Source organism: Nilaparvata lugens, chromosome 6 (assembly GCF_014356525.2).
Source record: "Nilaparvata lugens isolate BPH chromosome 6, ASM1435652v1, whole genome shotgun sequence".
Classification (NCBI taxonomy): Eukaryota; Metazoa; Arthropoda; class Insecta; order Hemiptera; family Delphacidae; genus Nilaparvata; species Nilaparvata lugens.
Window position 1 is genome coordinate 50,031,990 of NC_052509.1, and position 20,440 is coordinate 50,052,429.

Sequence of the window (20,440 nt, forward strand, 5' to 3'; positions counted from 1 at the left end):
TTCTCGCATCGTGGAGCATGGAGCATAGGGCCAAAGTATGTAAGGTCTCAATCAAATCCAATCGCATAAAGAAATTGTTGGGAGCAAAATAAAGAAAACGTCCAATTATCACAAAGTCACTGAATTCTATTTTCTTATGTACAAACATACATTTAATTTTTCAATTTACTTTATCTATTCTTATTCATTATTTATAATATTTACATGATAGAACATTTTATGATGTTGGCCTACCGAGCATTTTGTATGCAGTTCTAAATTGATTTGACAAGATTTATCTTGAATTGGATTGTGTGTATTTAATATATTATATTGTTATGAATGCAAGCCACTTGAAACATAATTTTTTCACATTGAGTGTATCATATTCAGTAGTTCTGTGGCTCATATATTCAAAAATAAACATAATTTATTTCAGCTACATAAATAAAGTTTCCTCTTTTCAGTTCAAAACAAAAAGCCTTCCTACAATGAAAGCATCTGTCAATAATATCAACACTAGCTAGGAGGATTTTGTTCAATAATAAAAACAATAATACGCTAGCTTGTATTTTATTACTTTGTGACTAGTTCAGAGATAATAGGATAACTGAAAAGTGATTCCTTATAGCCTTATTTACGAAACATCAACTATATTTAAAAACTTTCAAGTTATTCAATTATATTTCAAAAAGAAAATTTACTGAATGGAAAATTAGCAATTTTTCTTTTAATAATTGAAATACATTTTTAATCTTGGTTTGAAGCTACTCAAACTGAAAAAAACATTAATGCCATATTTTGTTCTAAACAAAGAACCTCCGTCTACAAAAATAAACTTTCCAATTTTGAATAGATGTAGAACTATCGAGAAACATTTCGGAATCTAACTCACAGTTTCTATGCTGGAAAACTCAATTTTCCCTAATCATAAATTTTAAATACCTTACTTTAATTACCAATTTCTGTGATTAACAAATTTCAACGTAAAGCTGCATCAATTCGGGATAACAATTATTTGAATTTCAGTTACTACACAATGGACCTACAAAAATTGTAATGGTTTAATATTGATACAACATATAAGGTGAATTACTGTATACAAGTAATAATACAAGTAATAATACAATATCGAAATACACTCATGATAACCCGACAAATACCATGTGATTCACATGATAATTTATGTACGTATCGGTTAAAATATGAATGACAGTATTTTACTTTTTATATTCATTCTCACATAATATTTTACAATAGATAGTATCAACATTGATCATGTTATCCGAAAATTCACATCGTATAAAACAATACAACTAGCCTTGGTAACGAAAAAATCATCTATACTCAATTATTTAATATTACAACATTCACTAGCCAACTATTATTTGCTCAGTTAATTTGGTCAGAGGCAACAAATATATAATATGTATAGACTTTTAGGGAAATGGAAAAATAATAATTATTATTACCATCATGGTCATCAAAAGTAAACTAACTGAAAATTTAAATTTACACACAGTGAAAAACCATAAATATGCAAACTTTATATACACATACACTCGCATTACAATCAACAATTTTACGAAATTATTTCCAGCTTAGTTTGAAAAGTCATTCCCTCATTATAAACGTTCATACACAAGTTACCCGTTACTTACACACTACACAGTACTTACAAGTATCACAACAGTCCGTGCTGGAGGCACGTCAAAGTAATCACATCAACTACAATTATTATAAGTTATCATAAATAACATTTTCCAATAATTAAAAATACAGGATTAAAATAGAAAAAGAGAACGTACTATGTACAAATCATCATCGATCTTTGAAATAAATAATGATCAATAATTTAGGAATTCGCTGGTCTACGACACTTTTATAGTTAACCGCGTAAAATAATACTTATTAACTTGCATTTCCATTGATTTCAAAGGGATTTCTCTCACACCACATCCAAGTGTAGGGCATATCACTTCTCAATAGGTGTTCATAATTTTAGGATAAATATTTTCACAATGCTTACACTTATGATTTAATAATCTAAAATAACAATGCATTTTGAATCACAGATTCTATTCAGCAGGTATTCTAAAACAATGGTGGACATCCAAAGAAGTTTCAACTTCCAATATTAATTTGTTGATGAGAATAAATCTTGCTTTTATACATGCTTACTTCATATATTTGATAATTTGTGGCCTCTTATGTGTGATATCGAAATCTACAACTAATCAATATTAGGAATCATCACAGATTCTGCACTCATTTCTGACAAGAAGATTTCTTCTGTGTCAAAACATTGGAATTTGTTCTTGTTTTTCAAGATACTATTCGACGCAGTATCTGAAGTGACGCGCGCTAGGAACTGCCCTTGTAAGGGTGACCGTTTTGTGACCAGAAACGCTATCTTTCCGTTGATAGCTACTATCCGTAGGTTCGGAATCCACTTAGTCTCACCGGCACCACAAAAGTTTGAGGAAATCAGGAGATTCAACTCTTCTACCGCATCACAAGATCAGAACATTAACTCGCGTTCTATTCAGGGATATTTTTCCCTGAACGGTGCGAAGCTGTGTTCCTTACAAGGGGAATTCGAGAGCCGAAGGTTGGCAGATCTTGGAGAGGGAAAATTGAATTATTTGGGTCTCACGCCGTTCCGCGCGAGAAATGTTGATGACTATGTTTTCAAGCCGCTCGGTGCCAAGGAATCACTGTCCTTTAGCCTGCAAATCAAACAAATTCAATTAATTGATTACATTTTTCGCAACAAAATAGCGAAATTTATTTTGAATTATAATATGAAGTAAAGTTAATGACCTACAAAATATTGTTCATCAAAATGACTGTCAGTATATAGATGGATGTGAGTAGGTACTGTATTGTACTTCCACGTAATTCAATAAGTCACAATAAATTAATTGTAATATCACAATAACTATAGAGAGGTCCACGTTATAATGGCAGTGAAGAAAAATATGAGAACAGCGTTGCCGATTCTCTGTCTCACCACTGCCTTCTATAGAGTGTAGCTAATACCGGTATATCTGAAGTAATATTAACTGTTCTTTCTTGTTTGAAATAGTCAGTTTTATTTTTCATTCCTCCCGAAATTTTTTTTTTCAATGATTGAAAAATAAATTGTCAGCTGAATGTGAGTCGGAACAAGCAATAGCCTAATCCCTGTTTGGGAAAAGAAAAATGTCATTATTGAGTTTAAATATTTTGTTAAAGAATTATATTCCCACATTGTTAATAAAACAATCTACTGGCAAAGTTGTGGAGCTATAAAAGGATAGTTACATCTGCTTTGTCCAATGATAGTAACACCAATGCTAATCAAATACTGTCATTATAACGTGAACCTCACCAAACTTTGACGATATTCACCTGCATATTTTACTATAAAATATATACAATAACCGTAATAGGCTATTTTGTTATGAAGTGTAAACTATGTTAAGCGAAGAAACGTTTCTCTAAAGGTAGGCGCACACAGATCGTCATTGGACGGACGGCACGCATCAGACGGATCGGACGACTAGATTCGATGCATTTTTTTCAATTGGAGTGTGTATACCTATACGATGCGGATAGGTATACGCACTCCAATTGAAAACAATACATCGAATCTAATCGTCCGATCCGTCCGATGACAATCTGTGTGCGCCTACCTTTAAGATACGTTTATACTATGTAGCTGGAGAGCTATATAGCTCCACATCATAAGAAAAATAAAGAGCCAAAATGATTAGTGAAATGAATTAGCAGTTCTCTTTGAGATTCGAAGAAGATTCATGTCGTTGGAATAAGTTGCACATTATGATACAATATGTATCAGGAAAACTACAATTTGTTACTGGGTTGAATAAATTATTTTAAAATTAACAGATTTGATACATTGATTTATTGTAAGCTCCGCTACATGGTGATAACATCAGCTATGCTTTGTAGCGTAGATCCTCACTTTATAACGTGGAGTACGAGGTAAGTAAGGTCACCTGGATTGCAACCAGGTGATGAATGGGATGCGATGCTAGTATAGGGAAAAACTCCTGGTTCTTGTAAAGAACACAGGTATTGGTTTGCCTAACTAACATAATTCTTGGAAACGCAATAATCTTCGGTTGACGTGTGGGGTTCTTTGAACCTATGGATCCTTGAAACCGTCCCTTCAAAACAATAAACAATAAGGTCACAATAGATATTAAAAATCAGAGATTGTGTCTGATGACGAACAAGCATAGCAAAACAATTTTAATCAGGTGCTGACTTCAAATCTTCATAAATGAACCTAATATAAATGTCACTATTGGGTATACGAGGTATATTCGGAAAGTAAGGTGAAAATATTAAACATAGGAGAAAGTGAATTTATTAGTGGAATACTGACGAGGCGGGCGGATCCTTGGTGAGCTCCTTCTGGTAGGCGATGGGCGACTGTATGGCCTTGAGAAAGTCCTTCTGCGTCTGGAGGATGACACGCAGCTTGTGCAGCCACTCGATGCGTTTCTCGGTCGAAGGCGCCACACACGTGTAGGCCAGCGCCGGCTTCTGCGGGTCTGTCGAGCGCACACAGAACGCGTCCACTCCCGTCTCCTCGCCCAGCCAACTGCCCGACACACGCTCTTCCAGGCTCATCTTGTTCACCTGAATACAAAACAAATGAATATATTAAAGTTGAACAAATAGATATAAAAAGGAGCAACTTGAATAAATTTGTTGAAATACTAGTTGATAATTTGATTGTAAGGGAGGGGATGTTGCGGTATGTGGATGTCAATATTAGTAGTATTAACAACATCAAAGTCTTATTTTTCCAATCATGGAGAAATGGAAAAAATGGAACATGTTAATGTCGTCACATCATTATAGTAATGCACATCAAATTGTATTATATTATAACAAATGCTATTTGTTGTATACGGTAGGGCTATACGCATCAGGTAGATAGAATTTAGTATTGATAAAAATATCACATTCAAGTCATTTTATTAGTCTTTCAACAGTCACAGAAACGATAGTTCATTTTGTACGTGGGAAATAGTATATACAGCATTAAATTTGGATTTTCGTTTAATAATTAATTCATTAGCATTTGAATAATTACAATATATCAGTAATTTCCATCTGTAAATTTTCTTTCTAAATTCAAAATTAATTCAATTTCAATTTATTAAAAACACACAAAACAAGACAAAACAAAATTACAAAGATTTACGAAACAAATAAAACACAATAAAATGTTACAAATATAAAAAACCATGGGCTTAGTGTTTGGGTGTGTTGGAGAAGAGAAAAAATTTTTTTGTTTCAAGTTTTTGTTTGAATTGTTTCAAGTGTTTGTGTTTTGTTTCAATGTGAAAATTAGTGAAGAATTGGAAAGTCGCACATAACCTTTATTTGGACAATTTATTTTATTAAATTGGGATGAAGAGAAGTTTTGGACTGTAGTCTGTTTCTTTGTCCTTAAGTTGATTGTAAATGATAAATAAATAAATAGTATATATGCTGTCAATATTAATTTTATTCAGTTTGTTTATCTAAACACCACATTCAACTCACTTTCAACAATATGAGTACTAGTTACTGGCTAATAACATAATGAAAAGAAGGACATTATTATCGTCAATACCAATATATATACCACACATCAGTATCTTTCACGATATAATGTGCCCTTTCTTCGTATTATGGTGAAATACAACATCTCCTCTGATAAAAAGTCAAATATCAGTACATTTTTTCTTCATCGAATATCAATTTCTAATTACTTTCAAGCTAGTTTATTTTCTTTATAGCTATTAACTAGGTAATTCCATTGTATAGACGATTTGTATTGTTTGAATTATCTATGAATTTTAGAACAAGATGATACTCAGTTTCAATTCACAATACAGAAATATTCTAATATTGTAAAGAACTCATTCCTCACACACAGACTCAATCTTTGTGTGGAATATTCACTATCTAATTGATTTTTTTGTACTATGTAAATGTTTATGATTTGTGAATAAAACACTATTTGATTTGATTCTACTTGAGGAATAATATGGATTTTAAAAACATGGAGTCACTTCTCAGTGGTTCCAAATCCAAAATCATACACTTATTGATAAAATAGCTTGATAACTAAATAATAATAAATGATAACCTGATAACTGAATAAGTTTGATAAGATAACATGATTATTTAATTCAACAACTTTAGTTTGCAAGGACTATGGTTAACCTATATAGTAAAAGTATCAAGTAACTCCATGTAGAAATAAATGACTAATTAATAGAAATTGTATTAACAACGTAATAGTATGATATTAAGTTTAGCATTTGAGTACTGCACCGACCTGTATATGATTTTTGTAGTTGTAGACAGGGTCGGTGAACTGAGTCTTCTTGCCGAGTGCCTCGCTGAATATGATGCTCTGCTCGAAGAGGAAGACTCGCAGCTCCTTGGCCTTCACCTCGGCCTTGGGTGTGGAGCCGGTGCCCTCGAAGCAGTGTAGGGCGCCGTGCAAAAGCAGCTTGCCTTGAGCTGTTATCTTGCCCTGAAATAAACAATAATATTAATTTAATTATAATGATGGAAGAATCTATAAAGTATCCGGAATGATGGTAGGTGTATAGTAATCATATACAGAGTATCCCACGAAAGGTGAAACTGCCGAAGACCCCAGATTCTATATGAAATGTAGAATTGCAACAAAAAATGGAAAATATTTACATATTTCAAAATAGCTAGGCCTAGTCGACTTTTGATCCCTAGTACCTCTTTTGGAATCCTAATCCAGAGCGTGAAATACGATCTCAGGGGTTCCATTTTAAAGTCAAATTGGATTAGATTGAAGAACTTTCACAAATATCTTCGATCAACTGCCAGCCAGGTTGGTCTAGTTGTCTGAGGCATTACAACCTTCTGTCTGCTAACAAAGCCTTGTTAAGGGTTCAAATCCTGCCGGTACGCCAAGACGTTGCATCATTTCATCAACCATGCACGTACACATTTCATTGCCACATACAAACAAAATGTGGGCATTCGTACGCAATAACATAAAAGATCTTTGGACATTTTCAAAAATATTCCTCTGATTACACTAGTAGTTCTGTGAACAGTAGACCTCACGCAGTATTCTCATCCACAAGTACCTGATTGAAACTATAGACATTATGGAAATACAGCAATAGACTGGCTTCTCCACACATCTGTGTAATCACTTGTCAGCTGATTTATGATGAATAATTCTATAGTCTGATTTTTACTCTAATATTGGCGTATGAAGGAGGCTCCTTTTTCCTTTTATATTATCCTTGAAATGCAAAATTTCCAAAAACCTTGTATATACGTCGACGCACAATTAAAAAAGGAAAATACCTGTCAAATTTCATGAAAATTTATTACCGCGTTTCGCCGTAAATGCGCAACATATAAACATTTAAACATTAAGAGAAATGCCAAACCGTCGACTTCAATCTTGGACCTCACTTCGCTCGGTCAATTATAAAGAGATAAACATGATCTTTTATAAAATATTTGTAATGGATCATTTAGATTTAGGCGGAGGTTGGAGCAAATCCAAATTGTTTCTTTCCAAACTTTTGTAATTTCTTCAGTGATAATTATGTCTTGACTGGCTCATGATATTATGAATGAATGTATGAATTGACAATATTATTTTTGAGAAAAACTCACATCAAATCCCTGCAACCGGCTGACGTTCATCATGTCGTTGGCCGCCTTTGGCACAACACACATGATGTCCTTAGCCTGACGCAGGTTCTCGATTTCGGCGTAGATTTGCGCCTTCTCTGTGTACTTGTAGATATTGTCCAGCAGCAGCTGGTACTTGGTTATCCTCTGCACCGGCTTGATCAGCAGGTCGCACAGCGACAACTTGTGACCTAGTTTCTGTTTCAGTTCCTGTAAAAAGCGAATAAATATAATAAAACAAATGGAAAACAGTTATAGAAGAAAACAATGAAGTGAAGTAAGGGATGAAAAAAAGAATGAGATATGGCTTGAACTACAGATAGCATAGAGACAGTTCGTGACTCAGTTTATGTTTCAGTTCTTGAAAAGCAAAGAATGGAAAATACGGTTGAAAAATAATAAAATACTAGAACAAAGAAAATGGAATAAGCTTATACAAAATACAATAGAGTGGTGTGAAGGATAAAGAACAGAATCGGATTCTGGATTGATCTGATTGAAGAGCATAGGGACAGCTTGTTTCAGTTTGTGGAAAAAAGAATAAAATCATCATGTAAATAAAACAAATGGAAGGAAAAATGTTTGTAGAACACAATAAGTGGATAAAGATGGGATAAAGTAAAGTAAAGGATGAAGAAAAGAGCGATATAACACAGCGCATATTATGTATTCTGTGACTATAGTATTAATAATCTGTAGGAGTTCAAGATATTGAACTGCTACAGATATGTAAAAATGTTAACAGAGGCTGTTCTAACTTACCTCAAAATATGTATCAATGTATTCTGAGACAATGTATTCGGAAACTGTCTTGATCTGTAGATTAATAGCATAAGGACAGTTTGTAACCGAATTTCTATTTCAGATTTTGGATCAATTCAAATTCAATAATTGAGTGAGACACAACAATTCACAGCGAGTCAAGTCAATAATAATTTAAACAATAGCAAAAGCTTGAGAAAAATTATAATGACTCAAGTTCCAAGTAGTGGAGGAAAAGCTGTTTACGGAAGAACAGAATGAAGTAGAGTGGAGAATAGGACATGATTAGATTAATAATCTGTTGTAGTTCAAAATTAAGTAAAAATATTTATTTATTTATTCATATAAAAATACAATTCAGGTAAAAACAACAGTCATTTGCCCAAAACTGCTTTAAACCTTAATTTGAAATACACAGTCTATATTGATATAGATTGCTTTCACTTACCTCAAAATATGTATCAATGTATTCTGAGACAATGTATTCGGAGACTGGCTTGTTCTGGCAGTACACCACATACATGTGTAGTTTCCGCTCATATTTCTTGAAAAGAGGTCCTAGCTCCTCCGGATGCTGTATACACCTTTCCAAGGCTTTCAGGAAGAAACTGAAAATTCAAGTTAAACATAATGTAAGATTTTCAATTATAATATACTTAAGATCTAATATATTCCTACAATAAGAGGGACAACAATCAGTGGAATAGAATTGTGTTCAATGACATGTATTGATGTCTTCTAATGTGATCTCTTCGGTCACATGATCTTACAGGTATATCATCCGAAAGGATATCTCTACCAATAAAAGTCATGAGAATAAATCAATACAGTTTCAAACAATTGCTTGATATTTCTATGAGTGTTTTATAGTGCCGCTTGCACAGTTAAAGCTTCAACTAAATTGAATAATCTAATGGTTTAATCTCGAAATAAACCACATTATAAGTAAATACATTTGATATAGATATGATTCAAATGAATATCATTGAATAAAAGTTGATTTGATTTGATTCAGCTTATAATGAGATTTCGTTAAAACTGGCACTGTGCAAATGTGTTATATTTCAGATTCAAACCAACAGCTAATAAATCTCCGTTTAAAATAAAATAGTGAATATGGAGTTTAAGATTGATCCATCAGTTGATTCAATTATAAAAACATTATACTCAATTCCACCATAGCTTGAATTAATCCTTGATCAACTTTAACTTCGGTGCGAATGCTATTGATCATTCATTAACCAACATTATTACATTGATTTATTAACCAACAGTTGATTAATCTCCGTTATACTGAGATAGTACATTATGGAGTTCAAGATTAAACCATCAGCTGATTCAATAATAAATACACTAGTAATTCTGTGAACAGTAGACCTCACGCAGTATTCTCATCCACAAGTACCTGATAGACCTTATAGACCTTATAGACCTTATGGAAATACAGCAATAGACTGGCTTCTCCACACATCTGAGTAATCAATCACTTGTCAGCTGATTTATGATGAATAATTCTACAGTCTGATTTTTACTCTAATATTGGCGTATGAAGAAGGCTCCTTTTTCCTTGAAATGCAAAATTTCCAAAAACCTTGTGATACGTCGACGCGCAGTCATTAAAAAATGAACATACCTGTCAAATTTCATGAAAATCTATTACCGCATTTCGCCATAAATGCGCAACATATAAACATTTTAACATTAAGAGAAATGAAATGCCAAACCGTCGACTTGAATCTTAGACCTCACTTTGCTCGGTCAATTATACTCAATTCCACCATAGCTTGAAATTAATCCTTGATCAACTTAAACTTGGGTGCGAATGCTATTGAGCATACGAAACTTATTGTTTATTTTGGTACATAGAAAAAACTTTAATTTGTGACTTCAAGAATGAATAAGAAGTTTCGTTTGCTAAGATGATATTCATTTTGACATTATTCCATCAGGTGATTTAATTCAGTTTAAACCTTTGAACATTCACAGTGTAAATGTGTCAACCCTGAAATGTAGTTGTGCATGGCTACTCACTCCCTATGCCACTCGTAGATGGCCTCCATGTTGCCGAATACCATTTTGTCGCGTCCACCTCGCAGTCCCTCAGGCATGGGGATCTCGCAGTCGGGGTCCCGCATCAGCCGCATGTATCCCTCCGCCACCATCGACAGGTCCCGAACGTAGTCCCGTTCTGTGTCCACCAATTCCTAAAACCCAACACAACTCTGCGTTAGTCAACAATAAAAAATCCTCACACTCAAACTTACTCTCAATACACTAATTCAATGATACTACAAATATGAAATGAAAATGAAAACTTTCTTTATTTGGCAGAGTTGGGACTTTCTAGTCCTCTCCACCACTAAACTTTGAAACCTTGAATGTCCACATTATTACTACATTATGTTTGTACAAATACTACAATAATGCATTGCGATAATCCGCTATTTTGCGAAATATTTACAGTTGAAACAATGTGTACTGCAACTGAGAAATCGAATGGACGATGGAATGTATACACATACAAAATAAAACATAACGAAAAATTAAAACACTGTGGATAATAAACCAGATAATAATCCGATAAGATTAAATGCCTCATAAGATTCAGAGGCAAAAACGGCTACTGAGAATGATGTTTAGGAAGCCACCAAGAACCCCATGCAGAGAGTTATTCAGGAAGGCTAAGATCCTGCCGTTGCCCGATGTCTGTATATCCTAGAGGCTGCATTGTATGGATTTTCCCGCAAGGATGAGTGGAATACAGGCGCTACCGTACATGGCTACAACACACGGGCAAGGAATATGCTGACACTCCAACCTCATCGAACAAGATTTTTGAAGCTAAGCCAGAGCATGTCAGTCGAAGGATCTTAAACGGGGTACCAGTGGAAATTCTCGATAATTCAAATAGATGAACATTCAAGAGACTACTGAGGAATTGGCTACAAGAGAGATGTTTCTACAGTTTAGTGGAGTTTTTTTCATATACAGTGTGAGAAATAAACCTAGTGAAATATTATAATAGTTAAGATGATGTCTTCTTTATTTTTTGGACATCAAATATTCACGGAGATTTTGATGACCAGACAGATTGTTTGATTGTATGATTTTATTGTAACTGACAAATGCGAAACATTTAATGTAAAATGTACATGCATGAATAAATATTATTATTATTAAGATTAGATTTAAATGCAATACACATTTGGAAAAATACTAGAAATGCATTTATTCATCAATAACATTTATTTATTTCATTTTATTTATTTACAATGCAAATGACACTAATGTAATAACATTGGAAGATAAAATAATAAGATAGTCCTTGTGCTATTTTTCTTCCAAATTTATAGGTGACAAAGTCCAAGATAAGGTTAGAATTTCACTTGTACAATTTTTATAAAATTTTAGTCCAAAATAAACATGAAAACTATATCATAATAAAAATATGACGGCGAGAGCAACAGGCCTAGCCCAAAACTGCTCTACCCTCAAATTTCATAGTAAATTTGATAGTAAACTTCCTTAAAGATTATATTTTCACTTCTATTTTAAGCCCGGTTGCACAAAAGCCTGTTGAATTTTAAACGTGGTTAATTGCCACGAGAGCCAATCAGATAAAACTTCTTTCAGGGGAAGCTTTCTCAGATTGGTTCTCGTTAATCAATATTTAACGGGATTTTGTACAACTGGACCTAAGAATTAAAATCTGATTCTATGTCCAAAATGAAAAAAAAACTGGAAATTTTCAATTTGGAAGGATGAATCACTGAATAAGAAATTAATATGGAACTTGATGAATCACTGAGAACTTGAAAAATTTAAGGTACGGTATTTCAGAAAATTCAAGCTAAAACTGCAACTACATACTCACATTGGATATTATTCACTGATAGTATCTGGTAACCGAGCTCCGAAATGAAGCAATTATGCAAATAAAATTGGACACAAGGCAGCAGAGATGGATGAATGAGCACAAACCTGTATGATGTAGTTGCGCATCTTTTGCGCCGACTCTTTGGTCTCGGCAGCTGACATTGGGGCAGCTGTTACGACCGACGCTGTTGCTGTGAGGTCGCTGGCCCCCGACGTCGACGTGCAAGTAGAACCTAGTTTCGACTGTTTCTCACTATGTTGCTCCTGCGCAAAATAACAAATAAATACTTTAATTAGTCTTCCAAGTAAAAACATTCACAAATACAATCATTCAAATAGATAACCAACATAAATACGTCCAGCATCTTTATACAGCTTCAAGGTAGTATATAACATCTTCAGAACCACTCCTTTCGAAACTCTCCAACTCATTAAATTTGAGTGAAATCTTGAGTGAGTATTCAGTAAACCATGAGTAATATTCAGTAAATTTCATAAAAATATGACAACAGGCCTACGCTATTATGTCTGACACAGATATTACTGTATTTGATCGAAAGTTTCACAGTTGAGGGACTACATGGAAGAACCACGTCACAACAATTCAATTTAAAACTAGGAGAAGAGACTAAAAAATTACAGGGGAAGAATAAAACTGACGAAATGCCACCAAGGAGTATAATTTATCACAGTCCATGAAGTAGTACATTAATAGCTGATAATAAAATGCCAACTTGATAGACATAGCACGCCGAGCTACGACACATGAGATATATTTATATAGCCATTCTATAAGGATCTCATAGTCCGATGTTCTGTATTGCAAGACTTCTACAATGTTATCAATATTTCGAATAATTAAAAAGAGGATGTACGGTAGTTAACAATTACAACTGAGATACATTAACACATATTGATTTGTAAAACAAGACAGGCAAAAAACTATGTAAATCATTCAATTTTTAACAAAAGAAAATTAAACAATATGAATTCAAACCAAATCCAAACTAGGAAACTAGAAATCAATTTACAACTAGAAAATTCATAGTCCACAGAAAAAATTTAACACTCTGGACTAAGAATCCTAACAAGAAACATCAAACTCTATGGAACACAAATCTTCAGAAACCAAATTATAAAAGTCTAAAATCAATGGAGCACTTGGAAACTCAAAATTCAACCATTGCAACTGAAATTGATAAGCACACACTCAAAAGATAAGCCAGGCATAAGATGAAACTGTGAGAACAACTCAATTTCAAACAATGTTGAGAAAAATTATAATTGAAAAAAGTTCTAACTGAAATTCAAAATTTTTGAAAGAGTACAAACTCAAACTCTAATGCTTTAGAACACGGGAAAACTCAGAACTCAAACTATAGAAAACTTGAAACCAATAGAGCAATACAGGAATTGAACAAGTGCTTCAAACTAAAAACTTAGTATCAATCCAACGCTTAAAACTTCAAACTCCAAACTTGAAAACTCAAAACCATTAGAACACTACAGAAACAGGTGCTTCAAACTAAAAATTTCAAAAAATACGAAAATGAACATGTATTTCAAACTAGAAACTTCAAACAATCCACACTGAAAACTTCAAACTGCAAACTTGATAAACCATTAGAACTTTATGAAAATGTATTACAAACAAGAAAACTCAAATCAAGCAAACGCTAAAAACTTCTAACTTCAAACTAGAAAACTCAAAACCATCAGAACGCTACAGAAACAGGTTACATTATTTTTTCTCTCCCTATCATTTTGATGTAGTAGAATCAATAAATAATAAAGGTGCTTCAAACTAGAAAACTCAAATCAATCCAACACTAGAAACTTCAAACTGGAAAACTGAAAACCACTAGAGCACTACAGAAATTAAACAGGTGCTTCAGGCAAAAACCGTGCAAAACTGCAAACATGTATTTAGCATAATTGATCACCATTCTTTCTTTGACGATCTGCTCGATTTCAGCAAGATCAACAGAGGCGGCGCCCCCCTCCAACGCTAGACTCGACGCCTGCAACCAACACACACACACACTCTCACTTCCACTTCTACACTCACTATTATTGTTTCATCTCACTTATCTTCTTATCAGGAACGATCATATAATCATCAACAAGACAACTAATTTTCAAACTACTTTCTATGAGGAGATAACAGCACATTTCAAACCATAAACCCCGTTTATGATAACCTAGAAAATTCACCGAAAGCTTCAAAGATTCCCTCTCAAAATAATAAATTCGCAAAAAGTTTGAAATCAGTGATCAACAAATGGCTTTTTGTGTAGTTGAGAAGTTGATATTGTGGTAATTATTCATATTGAAAGAAAGACCAAGAAACTGTCAAAAACCACAGATTTATTGATACTTAGAAAGACCGGTTTCGGTTATTACACCATTGTCAATCTCTGATAAAATCTCAGTTTATCAGAGATTGACAATGGTGTAATAACCGAAACCGGTCTTTCTAAGTATCAATAAATCTGTGGTTTTTGACAATTTCTTAGTCTTTCATTCAATCAACAAATGGCTTAGAAAAACCATTTTTCAACTTACAAAATTTTATAGTTAGTGAAACTGGTTCTCTATCATTGTAAATTTTGAATTTCATTTTAATGTATTCTCTATCATTGTAAATTAAAAATTTTATTTCAATGTTTTGACTGATTACAGCCTCTTGTATTCCTGTATCTGTATCTTGTATTTTGAATTTCATTTTAATGTATTCTCTATCATTGTAAATTAAAAATTTTATTTCAATGTTTTGACTGATTACAGCCTCTTGTATTCCTGTATCTGTTCAATACTATATTGTAGGTACCTGTATATATGTATTGTATCTGTCATACATGTATTCTAGGTACATTGCTGTAACTAATACAAATTCGTATTCTTATAATAATTCAAACTGAGCCACTGTTTCATCACAAACCATCAAAAGAATAATAAATAATTTATTCTAAATCACTCTTTTATTTGATGAACGTGTGGAGGTACCGTGAAACTCAACGTGATAGTGAAATATTGATGATATGGGGTCTCTTCACACATAGCTACGTTACGCTAGAATACGTTTTTGGAACGCGTAGCCGTCTCCCAAAATTGAAAGCTACGCTACGCTGGTGAATCAAAATTGGGAGATAGGACGTAGTTCAGAGTAGCTTAGCTAGATGTGAAAATACCAATAGAGGGGTCACCATACAGGTACGGCCATCTATCTTATAAATTATTGTTATATTTATTTATTAAATCATTCAGAATTAAACAACTTACAGAAAAGTACCACAGGCTTACGCCCAAAACGGTTCCAATTCTAATTTGTACAACAGTCCAAATGTAGCTAGGTTATGCGTCACTTCAAAATTCTTCAATTACACACTCAATTTACAATTCAAAACACACAAAAATCACTATTTTGGTGAAATAAAAACCTTTCCTATTCTATCGAGTATGGCAAAATTTTTGCACTCAAGGGGTAGATACCCAGACAATTTTCGTCGTTTGATGAATGACGACGACTGTTGATCATACTTTTTAGAATAATTTAGTCAACTGTTTATAATTGAGAATTCGGTTAGTGACGACTTTTGATCATACTTTTTAGAACAATTTGTTCAATCGTTAATAATGGAAAACTGTGTTAGTTGAGCACTTTAAACTTACCCGTTGGCCTTGCGAATCGTCCTTGGAGGCAGTGGCGGAAGGGGCGGCTATTGGCTTCATGGGTGGGGGCAGTTCCAGCTCCTCCTCACCCTCCTCGCCACCGTTCTGGTCACGTGACGTGTCCTCCTCAACGGCCACCGTTGGCTTTTCTCCCACCAGCGGCGTCTACAATTACAATTACAATGAAACAAAATTAGGAAATAAATTGAAGAAGTTTTGGGCAATAGCCTTTTTTCCGACTATTGTATGCTCTAATAAATAAATAAATAAATTAATAAATAAATAAATTAATAAATAAATAAATAAACATCAGAATAGAGCAAATTAAAAGGAAGTATTTTACTCATTCTTCCTTCCAAATAACCAAAATCGGAAGACAGTTTTTTGCAAGGAAGTGGTTGGAAAGAATTAAAACATATAAATTGAAATAATTTTGCAAAACTAATGAGAGTATCACCGTATAAAGGCGGATTCACATGTATCACTATCAGTGAAATGTCCGGTACAGTGAAAATATAATTTCCATGAACTCTAATGGGAATATTCCTACTCGCCTGGCGAGTCTGAGTGAGAATAGTCACATTAGAACGCTTGTGAATAATATTTTCATTGTACCGGTCACTGAATCTGATACTGACATGTGGGAATCCTCAAATCATTGTTTGAACACATTATAATCATCACAGCTTCATTGTATAAACATCATGAACGAAATTGAATACAATACCTATGTATAAAAACAAAGATTAGCAGTCCTATATGTGCAGATTTTATTTGTATTTTGAATGAGAATCATTATTGGGTCGTGAATGATTAAATAAATAAAATAAGATAAGCGAATGGGGGAAATGAATGGGTGATGAAATTTCGAAGCTTTAAAAACGTTATACATGAATTTGATTTCTAGATAAAGTATTGGATAAGGCGATGGAGATTTTAAAGAAACCTTTGATTTGTGAAGTCGTCTTGAAAACTCTGAACGTCTGAAAAGTGGTGAAAACACCCAAAACCTTTACTCAACATAATATGAGAAGGTATAAGAATGCAACCAATATCCGAACAATGTTAGTATTGTGACGAAACATTTTTGTCAAAATATTCATCTCTAGAATTGTTTGTTATCTTAGCACATGAATTGCAAATGAAATAGGAAGGAAAACGTGAGTTTAACAAAGATACAATACCAGAGCGGAAACCTTGAGCCGATTTTATCATACCATTCAATAGCAGCAGGAAACAAAAGCTGATAAATAGAATTCAAATTATGGACGAAACTTGTTCAAGGAATTCAATTCATAACAACTTGTGTGAGGCACTCTAAATAGATCATATATGATGAATATTCCACAATATTTAAAAATCTTATCAGTTTAAACAGAAACAAACTGTAGATATTGTGTTTATTTTCAAATATTTCATCAAATAATTGAATATGAATCATAGTTCATATTAATACAATAAAGAACTGTATGCATGGCTAGCTGACAATTATGTTCAATTGAATTAGATAAAATTTTCTATTAATCATAAAGCAGCGTCTGACATTTTTTCGAAACTGTGTCTCCTGCTCAAATATTATTAAATCACCATAAATAATTTCAATTGATAGAAGGGGTTTAATTACTCCTAACTGGTTGAAGAAAATTAAAGTTATGTTCTTGAGATATTTCTTAGCCTATTTATCATAGCAATGTCCTAACAGATTTCTGTCGCCACTCTATGTATTCTATTCCCCAAATCAACAAGTATTTCATTGTTGGATCGAACATGGTTATCACAGATTTAGTAGAAATATTCCATAATGAAATAAAACTCAATATGTTGTGACTTATAAATGATGCCTTGAGCATTGAAACCATTTTTGTGTAAATAAAAGCCTTCAACTACAAAAGGCAACATACGAGTATTGTGTTTTTATTTCATTACTCTGACAATTAAAATCACTTCACTTACATGGGCTACTTTATACAGATTAATAGAACAATATAACAACTTGTAGTACCCTTTATTAAAAACTTTAAAATATTTTAACAACTAGTTTCGACAATAGATCATTTTCAAGTTAAAATGTAAAGTTAAATTTTTAACATCAAAATGACCTATGAATCGAAACTAGTCGTTGAAATATTTTAAAGTTTTCAATAAAGGATACTAAAAGCTGTTATATTGTTTCTATTAATCTGTCAATTAACTTTTAAGCAAGTATATATAACAAAACCAAGGGTTTCACATTCATTTTAATGGCTGTTTAATATTTCAAGTAGTATGTTACAATAGAAGAGATAGCGCATTAGTCTAGACTAGATGGCTATGTATTGACAATAAAAAAACTTCCATTTTGCCACTTTTTGATTCGAGTTGATAGTATTGACTCTTTTCCTACCATTAAAACTTTCAAGATCTTCTCATTTAGACTTTCTAGAATGAGTACTTCCATTTCCAAATTGCTAAATTTCAGTGAAAGGTATCTAATTGGATTTCTGAAGGAAGAAAATACTTTCAAAGACTCTTCTATAGTGGAATTATCATTATTAAAAAATAATAATAACTACTCATCATCATTGATATGATTTAGAAGGAATGCTGACAGTTTGGAGTGAACAGGTTGATGACCCACCTTGAACCTCTTATCGGAGGCGGTCTTCTTGAGGGGCGGCCTATCGGGGGCGTTGGTCACATTGGCCCCCCCTGTCTTCTCCACCTTTCCGCCGCTTAGTTTCCGCAGCGGGGGCGGTAGCCATTTTCGTCTGAAACAAACAAGTAAATTAAATAGTTTGCTAATCATAAATTCACCGTTCAATCAATAAATAGGTCAGATTTGTTTTAGAAAAATTAATTTCAAGACAAAAGTCTTCATGTAGAGACTCACACAAAGATTTGTGTGTGAGAAAAATTAATTTCAGTTCAAAGACAAAATATGTCTAGATGTATTATGAGGATTTCACATTGACGTGACCAAATTTTGAGTTATAACAAATAAAAGGTGTTAAAGAGGCAACTTGAATATTAATATTTAGTCCCAAAAAATCGTTTCGAGATGCATTGAGGTCAAGGTATCTTCTCAGAGCTGAGCTCTAAATAAAGGATCCAAATAAGTATCAAGTTACCATTTCCACCATACTCAGATTTCATGTCATTGTTTATTAGAATCTGGAGCCTGTTTTGAGGTCCAGTAGAATTGGGAAACGATAGGCTCACACACACTACACTTATAAAATTATTATACATCTTCCTATACTATCCATATCTAATGTAATGTGGCCAGATTTTACTGAACTTATTATGCAGTATGTGAAGATTGTCTCTTCTGCTGTAGAATCAACATCAGCAAACATGTCCTATCCTACTTCTCCTATTATACTAGAAGGTGTATTCTCTTAGCTACGCATATTGTACTGTTCAAGTTATATTTCTCTTATGCATGAAGTGTAAGACAGCACTTGTTAGGATCTGTTCGCTGTTAGGACTTGTCAAAGCTTCGAAGAGGTATGTAGAATGTGAAACATCACTTACTTTCGAATTATTATTATATTACTCAATCGGAGGAATAGAACGACTCTAGCAGTTGGTTCTCAGACAACCACACTGTGCTTGGTTAAGATAGTTCCAAAGAATAATTTTATAAATACGGTACTAAGGCTCTGAGAGAAGTGAAAATGTGAGCTGGAATAACACTATTGAGAGAATTGATATTGAAGAGTATCAATATTATTGAAGAGGATGATATAATTGATGAGAAATAATCCAGATTTCTAAATTCTGGCCCTTCAAAACGCAAAAGAAATCAAAATACAGATAAGCATGTTATAATACTATGTGGATTTTATTCATTATTTATACAATCACAGTCAATAAACGTTCATATTATCTATATTAATCCATGTATGGATTATTGTGATTAATTATTTATATCAGCCCAGTTATGATAGAAGATAATCTATCAGACATACGAGTTCCTTTATAATATCAGATTGATTACTTATATGAAATAAAAACAATCCAATTTGTTGAACTCACCCACTGAACACCCTTCGTTTGTTGACTGGAGAATTGGTGGTAACTGATGCCGAACTACAGCTCGCCGCTCCGAGCCCCCCGCCATCATTTGGTCCAGGATCTACAACAAAAATAACACAATTCATAAGATTTTTGAAATTGAAAAACCAAAAAAAATGGGATCATAAAAAACTGATAATTATTGCGAGGCTACTATTGAAATCTGTTTCAACACTGATATAGATCTGTTGCAACACTCTCATGTAGATCCTGAAATATAACTTGTTTTCTCAAATCAAGGAAACGCAGAGAATTAATATCATCCATTACATAGAAACAATCTATCCTATTTCCAAGGCTCTAATGTGAAGTTGATGACAGAAATACTAGAGAAGTTGTGATGCAATAACTAGAACAAGGACCACCCATTGCTAGGCACATCAAA

General features: G+C 33.3%; 1 protein-coding gene across 1 annotated transcript in view; it reads right to left on the reverse strand.

Moving 5' to 3' along the window:
- Positions 1-105: 105 nt before the first annotated feature.
- The window catches only part of LOC111050083 (triple functional domain protein), a 463,117-nt gene continuing 442,782 nt past the window's right edge, over positions 106-20,440 (reverse strand). The window contains 11 exon segments of the mRNA XM_039431097.1: positions 106-2,708; positions 4,376-4,632; positions 6,329-6,529; positions 7,672-7,899; positions 8,900-9,059; positions 10,483-10,655; positions 12,433-12,591; positions 14,271-14,348; positions 16,000-16,164; positions 18,617-18,746; positions 20,017-20,116. Coding sequence (XP_039287031.1) covers positions 2,663-2,708; positions 4,376-4,632; positions 6,329-6,529; positions 7,672-7,899; positions 8,900-9,059; positions 10,483-10,655; positions 12,433-12,591; positions 14,271-14,348; positions 16,000-16,164; positions 18,617-18,746; positions 20,017-20,116 — 1,697 coding nt within the window. The 3' untranslated portion in view covers positions 106-2,662.